This window comes from Eucalyptus grandis, chromosome 7 (genome assembly GCF_016545825.1).
Source record: "Eucalyptus grandis isolate ANBG69807.140 chromosome 7, ASM1654582v1, whole genome shotgun sequence".
Taxonomy (NCBI): Eukaryota; Viridiplantae; Streptophyta; class Magnoliopsida; order Myrtales; family Myrtaceae; genus Eucalyptus; species Eucalyptus grandis.
The window spans coordinates 41,279,528-41,289,342 of record NC_052618.1 but is presented as its reverse complement, the minus strand read 5'-3'; the positions used below and the strand labels follow the sequence as shown (position 1 = coordinate 41,289,342).

Sequence of the window (9,815 nt, the reverse complement as noted above, 5' to 3'; positions counted from 1 at the left end):
ATCACCTTTATTTAAGAGTTTAAATCAATAAATTATAAGTCTAGTAAATTTATTAACTGCTCAATCCCTCTTCAATTACCCGATAGGGAATTTTTCTCTATAATACGCTCACACTTGTATATTAATGAATACCCAACATGGATGATGACAACCCAACAATACTCTTCCTAATGCTAAAGATATATAGATAGTGAAAATGGCACTTTACCAAACACTCAACGCAAACCCATTATTTCACAAAGAAAAATAGCGCGCGCACCACCTGTGTAAAGAAAAAATTTACAAGAATTGTCTATTTGCCCTTAATTTTGTCATGATATCATATTAATGGTGTACAAAACTACCTGTGTAAAACTTTCTTACGTTACTATATGCTATGACCACTCTTTCATAAATTGACATCGTATCTATAAAATTCCTTTTTTTCAGAAAGTACATCACTTGATTGATGGAAGCATGTCATATAATACAACAAGGCATGAGGAGCGCAACATCACTATGCTAGTCTTACTCAAAATTAAGGAAAATTATTAGCTACACAAGTTGTGCTAGCACCACGTAGTAGATGCCCATCTATTAAGCGACATGTCCGCAAATGGCCCATTTGTCAAATTTTTCTCTCCTTGTCTCTCTCCTCTTGCAAACTCGCACCTTTATTTCTCTTCTTCTTTGCCGTTTCTCCCTTCTTTTTTATTTTCTTTTTTTCACTTTCTTTTCCTTCCACAACTTGTGCGGTTAATATTTTCTCACACAAATGGCCTCATATGCCCTTAATTTACTCTTAATATCCTATCAATGGTATACAAAACTACATGCCTAGAACTTTTTCTCACATTACTAGTGTATGATGTGGGCGCTCTTTCATATATTGACATTTGTATCTATAAGATTCCATTTTTCAGAAAGTACATCACTTTATTAATGGAAGCATATCATATAAAACAACAGGCACAAGCAGCCCAACACCACTGCGCTAGTCCTACTTAAAACCAGGGGCTCGAAACTAAGCTTCATATACTCATATCCATGGATGAGACTAGAACTTGCTTTTCAGTGTGAGCTCATGCTGAATCAACTTCGAGAAAACATTCATGGCGTTGCTGGTAAGCCCCAGGGACACAACCAAGTCGTCACTCTCCCTGCTCTGGGAAGCGACAAAGATGACGTTGTCGGGGACCGTCGCCGGCGCCACCTGGAATGGCCTCCCGAACCCGAAATCCATCTTGTAGAAAGGGAGTCGGCTCCACTTGCTGATGCAGCAAGAGTTGCCCTCGCAGTCAATAAGGACCCTGTTCAGCTCCATGTGGTCGATGGCCGACCTTATGTAACTCTCAGTGACGGATGCGAGCGCCTCATGCACGGTCTGGACAGCGAACGAGAAGGGCTTGCGGGTCAATTCGCCAGCACTGCACTCAGCGCAGGACAAAGCGATGCCGTTCCCGAAGTAGCCACTCGGCAGCGGGGGGTCAAACTTGGGGCGGCCGTCGACTGCAGTGAGAAGCTTCGTCGTCTCGTGAGGAGCGATTCCAAGAGCTTTGGTTCGCGAGATCCACACAAGCGCCGATATGACTTCAAAGTTCGTCGGGACTACAGAAGAGCCATTCTGGGTTGCGATTCTTGCCGCTTTCTTGAGCTGAATGAGAGCGTGTGGCTTGAAGCAGAACGATCTGTAAACAAGGGGCTTGGTTTGAGGGTCGACCACGAGTCCGGGCCGCTGGTCTCTTAGAGCATACTCGTGGTGGGGGAGATCGACACGCGGAGGTTGCCTCGGGCGCAACACCGATCGATCAAGAAAGGGAAGAACTGATGGCGGCTTGGCTCGAGCCAGGTCGTTCCAGCAAGCAATGAAGTCCGTGAGGGCTTTCCCGTCAACGAGGACGTGATTCATGACGATGCCGACGACGATCCCTCCGCACTTGAACGTCGTCACCTGGATTTCATGATAAACTGTAAGTGGATATCTAGTTATGTGTACGTCAGTCTTGGAAAGTCTAAATCCCCCTGCACGAGTCCAGAAGAACATGCTGCTCCGCAAGCGGTTGAATCATTAAAAAAAAAAAAAAAAAAAAACAGTGCAGAAACGATCTCTTTCTGTTAGATAAATTGTTCAAAAGCACTATGTTGCTCCTTCTATCTTGCCCCAAAAGAAAAATCTCGCACAAAGTAGCATAATTCTCGTACAATCTCTCTAATATATGATTCATCGATGAACTAATGCAGGGGCGCGCCAAAATCAGCACGACCAACATGTTCAATTGTATTTACCTGCACCGAAAGCAAAGGTACTTCCAATATGGTCGAGGCTTCGTCGGTGTGCTTCACGAGTTTTCGCAAGATGGCAGGATTGATGGTGCTGATATCGCCCAGCGCTGCGATGTCATCCTCCGACGTCGCTTCGACGAATGGGACACCTTCTCCCGTGCATCTCACTGCCATCCTCCCGTCGATCCCCATGACAAGTCTGCCCGCGAATGGATAGAACTCGACCAATGCCTTGGCCAGCGACTCTCTGATTGTCTCAATCGCAGCGGAACACCTTCCTCTCCCTTCGCCATTGAAGGCGAACACGATCTCAATCACGTACGTTAAGGTCTGGTCGAGGTTAGAGAGAGCGTAGAGCCCACCAAACGTTTCCCTTGCCGGAGAAACATGAACTGCATTCACGATCTTCACATCAAGCTTTCGCGTTTCTTGGCTTCTCATTTCCTGCTTCTTTGCACAGAATAATTGAAGCTGTATTTATTTATCCGCAGGCTTTGGGCGATACCATGGTAAATGTACGACTTGCTAATTGCTTCAAACAACCTTGACCGTAATAAAATTGTAAATTACAATATCAATTAATATAGTCCACATTAGGAAAACTCTTAAACTGATCAGTCATATACGAAATTAACCAGCTATATTTGTTTATATTGGTTGCATGAAAAATTAAATGATCTTGTCAATTAAATATAAATATATTATTATATATTTGAATAAATGCATATTAAATTCAAAATGTGCATGCTACGTACCGTTCTTGCTTTCATCCTCAAATGACTCAAACATCCCTCTAAGAATTGTGGTACCCATCCTATGGATAACAATTATGAAACATTAAGAAAATTAACCGATTAACCAATAGAAAATATTATTATTATTAGTAACAATCCTAAATCTTTATATTATCATTAATGATGAAAATATTTTCATCACATTCATTATGCTAAGTGATACAAGCAATCATTTTAAGAATTTTTTTCTTTTAAAAGTGTTGATTTTCTATGAGCATTCATAGATTTTGCAATCAAGTTGCCTCACTTTGATTTTTATTATCGGCACTAAACTTTTATTTCTTCACAATTGATGGCACTTTGACTGGGATTTGACCAGCTTTCCAGTCAAATTTGACTTGATAGAGTCACGGACCAATTTTCTCGCTTATAAGTATCACTATAGATGTAATATAAAAAAGCAAAGTTCTAGTTAAAATTAATCAAACTTGAATGCATATTTAATGCGCAAGATAAAAATGGCACATTGATAAAAATGGCACATACCTGAGCAATTTCAACTTTTAAAATTTTCGAATGTTGAGTTACAACAATTAGAGCAAGTCTGTATTTATATGTGCAAGGTTCGACGGGTCTTCGTGGCCAAGCCCTAGGTCAACCCAGCTATGTGGGTTCCATGCATTAATAATTTCAATACAATATGCATTCCAAAGAGAAAATGAAAACCTCTTCTCACTCCCTTCACAAATTCCAAGACCGATCCTCATAAAACACATGAATCACACCCACAAGACAAGCCCACAATTGGCACTGGCCCCACCATATTTGTAGGCATACATGCATATCATGCATGTGCATGGGCACACATTTAATGAGGTGGAAGAGATGAGTGATAATAGTCAAACAAACGTGTGCCTGTAATCCTTGAAGATAACCGTGAAATGAGGTGGGCCGCCGTCTTTGAATTTCTTGTTCCTAGAGAGAAGGAAGCATTATAGGAGTTTTCTTCACCCATTTGCAGCAAGTTGTGGGTCCCTTTATTTAATGTAGAAGATTGTGGATGCCTTCCCTTTCGGTTGAGGCAAATCACTCTTCTTTGACTTCATAAATTCCAAGATGCGATCCTCATAAAACACATGAATCACGCGTAAGTACCGATCTCTTATTCAAGACAATGCTAAGCCTCTTACCTCCTAAATCTAAACCTGAGTCTTGATGCTCTGCTCACTTTCATTAATCTACTTGCCAGCCAACGATAGGCACGTCGTACGATCCCCATTTACCAGCTCGCCATTGCACGCCCCATGGCCACATCAGTAACCAACAATACCTTGGCTTTCGACATTGCAGTATGAAGCAATCCAACGCCAAGTTATCGACCCACTTGATCAAGAACATCTAACTTTGCACCCTCAAAGGGGTTTAAAGGCTTGTACATGTTGGAAGTTTGGCCCCGTTTGGTTCGGTTTTGGAAATGGGCTTTAGGACTCTAAAGTCCCTTGACCAAATGCAAACGCGTTTGGTTCGATTTTTTGGGTGACTTTGGCAAGATGCAATTGCATGTCCAAGTGACTCTAAGGGCCCTTAGTCCAAAGCAGGTCTAAGGATTCTTTGGGAACTTGCATTTTCGGAATGCAAGTTCTGGTTATTGTTCATCATTGTTCATCTTTTCTGGTTGAGAAGTCGATCGATATCCGACAACCACCGGCCAAGGGGTCATGCGCACCGACGACGCACTGGAGACCGCCGCCTAAGGGTTGCCCGACCCTGGCAACCATCGTCGGACCTCAGGCAACGCCTGGATCATGCGACCCAGGCGACTGATGGCCTGAATCACGGGTCTTCATGGCCAAGCCCTGGGTCAACCTAGCTATGTGGGTTCCATGCATTAATAATTTCAATATAATATGCAATCCAAAGAGAAAATGATAACCTCTTCTCACTCCCTTCATAAATTCCAAGATGTGATCCTCATAAAACACATGAATCACACCCACAATACAAGCCCACAATCGGCACTAACCCCACCATATTTGTAGGCATTCATGCATATCATGCATGTGCATGGGCACGCATTTAATGAGGTGGAAGAGATGAGTGATAATAGTCAAACAAACGTGTGCCTGTAATCCTTGAAGATAACCGTGAATTGAGGTGGGCCACCGTCTTTGAATTTCTTGTTCCTGGAGAGAAGCAAGCATTATAGGAGTTTTCTTCATGCATTTGCAGCAAGTTGTAGGTCCCTTTATTTAATGTAGAAGATTGTGGATGCCTTCCCTTTCGACTGAGGCAAATCACTCTTCTTTGACTTCATAAATTCCAAGATGTGATCCTCATAAAACACATGAATCATGCGTAAGTACTGATCTCTTATTCGGGACAATGCTAAGCCTCTTACCTCCTAAATCTAAACTTGAGTCTTGATGCTCTGCTCACTTTCATTAACCTGCTTGATAGCCAACGGTAGGCACGTCGCACGATCCCCATTTACCAGCTCGCCATTGCACACCCCATGGCCGCATCAGTAACCGACAAAACTTTGGCTTTTGACGCCGCAGTATGAAGCTATCTAACACCAAGTTATCGACCCACTTGATCAAGAACATCTAACTTTGCACCCTCAAAGGGGTTTAAAGGCTTGTACACGTTGGAAGTTTGGTCCCGTTTGGTTCGGTTTTGGGAATGGGCTTTGGGACTCTAAAGTCCCTTGACCAAATGCAAACGCGTTTGGTTCGATTTTTTGGGTGACTTTGGCAAGATGCAATTGTATCTCCAAATGACTCTAAGAGCCTTTAGTCCAAAGCAAGTCTAGAGATTCTTTGGGAACTTGCATTTGCATTTTCGGAATGCAAGTTCCGATTATTGTTCATCACTGTTCATCTTCTCCGATTGAGAAGCCGATCGATATCTGACGACCACCGGCCAAGGGGTCGTGCGCACCGACGATGCACTGGCGATCACCGCCTAAGGGTTGCTCGACCCCGGCAACCGTCGCCGGACCTCAAGCAACGCCTGGATCATGCGACCTAGGCAACTTCACTTGCCCACCTAAAAGTCAAAGAACTTAAACCACTCATGTGGCTTTCTTTGGCTTCTTCCTTCCATGCATGGAGATAGGATTAATGGCATGCAAAATTTGAAGACATCACAAAGTCTCCCGTGAACTTTATTTATTTGGCCAGACTTATGCGTATTTGTCTAATGGGCTCAAACTCAAGACATAATTTAACAGTTTACCTTTAGTCTAGCTAGAAATTATATCTTTCTTATTTATTAGTGTTAAATGCTCACTTTGCCATGCAATTTATTTGATATCCTTGGTTGCTAGTTGTTATTATAATAATTGTGCACACGTATAATCACTTCACATATTATGAATATATCTAAAATCAATTCAAACTGCCTGATAAATATATTTTTGTGAAATGAACAACATTAGACACCGAAAGGGCACCAACCGATTAGTTAGTGTAACCAAATCCTTGATTCTATGGTCTCAGGCTTGTCATGGGGTGTACTTCATTGTGCAGTCGATTGACTGCATTATAAATTCTCCTGCAAGAGGAGCTACAACAGGAGTTGCCACCCATCACTCCCAAGCCGATTGAAGATGTCGCCATCCAACTCGGGGGAATCTTTACCGGATGTGGCCTCATTAGATCACTCATCACCCTTAGGATCTATTAGACACGCATGCAAAATGAGAGTTGGCGAAAAGAGAGTTCAGTGTGAAGTAATTCTTTGGCTAGATGATGGAATGTTGCCTCTATTGACACTTGAATTTTTGCCAGCAAGTCAAACATGCACTGTGGTAAATATACATATAAAAATATGACTTGAAAAATAGTAAAAAAACAAATAAAAACCCAAACAAAAAACGAGGAAAGAAAAGAAAGTAATTAAAAAAGGTCCAATTCAGTCAGAATTGACAGGGCCAGGTCCGGTCTGTTGTGCCTGATCCACAAGCGCAGCCCAAACCGTACCAAGCCCACCAGAATAAGCCTCGGCCCATCAACCCATTCGCGCTAGACCACATATAATTTGCATTCAATTGAAAATTAGAAGCATCAATGAGAGAACCCGATTAGTGCACTTTTTTCATGAAAGCCATATATTATACGTACGTAGGACACAGCCACAACGAAATTACGTAAAACGTAGTACAATAGGCATTCAGAGGCTAAACAAAAGGATAAAAGGAAAATAGAGGAGATACAAATTATTCCCCATCTTTTTTGTCACATTGTTGTTTTTCAATACGATGAGAAATACAATAATTAATTTGTTGGCGTACGTGGGGATTTTCGAGTCGATCACTGAATCATCTGTAAATACGTTATGTAAGGAAGAGATGCAAACAGGAAAAAGATTATGAATTGCACGGATCCAACAAATTAAAGGATATAATTTAATAATACGAACCCAACAAATCAGAGGACATAATTGCATAATGTTCAATAGGAGTAAATCCATTTTGTTTTGTATCCGTGCAGGAAACATTTGTAAGGCAGATATAAAGTGAGGGACCTCTCATTTTTTGTCTTCATTTTTTTCGATATGTCTTTCGCAGATCATTAGCATATCAATGAAATTAAACATCGATGAGCCGTGTGAGAGAGTTTTAGGCATTTAAGATCACATATCGATCTCTAATGGAAAAAGGGACGAGCAACATGGGCAAATTAATCTTTAGCGCAATTGCGAGATTGATTGAAATAAACGTAACACTAGGGCTGGCCTAAATAGAATGAATATCCAGAATAAAGGATCTTGACTTGGATGAAAATGCTAACCTTGACAATGGTGTCAGCTAATCCATTTAGCCAAATGCTAAAATGCAACCAACATCTTTACGGGCGCTCGTGAAGGAAGAAGGGAATCAAGGCCTTCCACGAATTCATCTGCAACGATTTCATCTCTGCGCACATCACATATAGGCATTCTAGTGGCTTCTTCATCAGTTCTCCCTTCTCCATCGTCCTCCAGACATCGTTAGCTGTCATAGTAGCCACTCCACCATCGCCAACTTCACTGCAGCAAGGCCTCCTCTCGTTCTGCTCTGTTTTCTGATCAGGACGGCCGAAAGAGCACAAACCCTTGGTCGCTCCCCCTTCACCGGCCCCGATCGTAGAGGTCGACACCTTCAGGGACTTCGTCTCCGATTTGATCATCGATCGAGGTCAAAACCTCACTCTCATCAAGGTAGATTTCACACACTGTTTCTGCCGCTTATGAACAAAACACACAGCCCGTGAGCTTATAATGTTCGTGAGTCAAATAGCTGGAGTGGATATATTTGGTATACATTTGTTTCCGGATAAATTCTCCTATTTCGTTTCACTAATTAAAAAAATAAAAATAAAAATGGGAGAAAAATCATGTTAAAATTGTTTTTAAGTGTAAAAGGTTTTTTTTTTTTTTAATGTATGAAAGATTGCGTTAAAATTATCCCAAGTGTAATATATTGTGTTTTTCCTGGGTTTATTTATTTTTTTATGATTTGACAAATGATGTTAGGAGAGAATTGCATTTCAAAAGAAAAAAAAGTCAAATATCATAAACTACGTATGTACTCTAAATCTATACTAAACCCAAAAATATTACTAAACATTTTTTTCATTGACTTTTTAAAAAATTTGTAATACCTAATTTTTCTAAATTACATTAGTTTCCATTGATATGCATCATATCAACATGTCACATTATACAAATATTACATCTTTGAAAAATTCCTACATTAATTTGATACTGTATTGACTAAGTCACAATCATGGTACTTATCTTCAAATAATAACGATCATCATGTGCCTCGTGAGTTATCTAAGCAACCAACGTTGGATCAAATCAAGAATCAACATCACACATGCTCTGGCAAGCAGAGAGGGGATATACTCAAATTCTAGTTCACATTTTCAGTTGATATTTGGAAAGCGACAGCGAGATAAGCTTAGGGCAAGAGTGACTGTACCTCTTGGTTTCACGAAGATGGCGAAACCGATAGTGTCCGCGACAGAGAGAGAGAGAGGGAGAGGGGTTTGACGTTGCAGAAGCAGAGAACATCGCGGCGCCGACGAGCAAGCGTTGTGGTGGCCCAATCAAAAGGCACTCGTGGATAGAGACACCGCTCTACGTCATTTTCAGAATTTTGCGCTCGCACGATTCAGTCCTAATATTTTCTCTACGATATTACATTTTTCTATAGTCTTCATTCTCAACTTAGGGTCAAAGCCTGTGTTAGGTTTCACAAATATATGTCTCAATCCCTATTAGCCAAATTCCATGTGTCATGGTTAAAGCTCCACGTGTTATCGCTCAATAATCTTAGCTTGCACATGAGAGGGTCTTGCACTATTGTTGTACATTTCTTGACAATATAAACTAAATGCTTTTAATATTTACGTGGTCTTTTTCTATCTATAGGTTTAAAATTTTAGGTTGGTTTTCCTAACACATGTTCTGTGCCAATTAACAACTTAGTTCAAAGTATCATTAAAATTATTTTTCATTAAAAGGATAGTTAGAGGAAAAATAAAGGCAGAGAAAAAAAAAATGTTGAAGTTGGATTGGAAATGGCAATGATAGGATGGTGGCATAGTCGCCTAGCCACAACGAGGGTGGAAGGATCCTCGCTGGGCTCCGGTGACAGTGGTGCCACCCCTCGAGTACCGTAGAACAAGGTGGCTATCGGATTTTTCCGTCCTATTTCTCGTTCTTGTTTATTTGTTCGCTTCAGTTATCTTACAATTTTTTTTTAAGAAAAGGGTCGATATTAAAATATGAATTTTAAAATTTAAGTGAAATAAATATTTTATCCTGATC

The 9,815-nt window shown here is 40.9% G+C and overlaps 1 protein-coding gene across 1 annotated transcript; it reads right to left on the bottom strand.

The window, feature by feature from the left end:
* Window positions 1-932: 932 nt before the first annotated feature.
* On the bottom strand, window positions 933-2,744 carry LOC108960856 (omega-hydroxypalmitate O-feruloyl transferase). Its single transcript, XM_018877102.2, has 2 exons — window positions 2,266-2,744; window positions 933-1,930 (listed from the first exon to the last, which is right to left on the bottom strand). Exons 1-2 carry the CDS (start codon window positions 2,701-2,703, stop codon window positions 1,037-1,039), a joined length of 1,332 nt encoding a protein of 443 aa, XP_018732647.2. The 5' UTR covers window positions 2,704-2,744; the 3' UTR covers window positions 933-1,036.
* Between the last annotated feature and the right edge of the window lie 7,071 nt (window positions 2,745-9,815).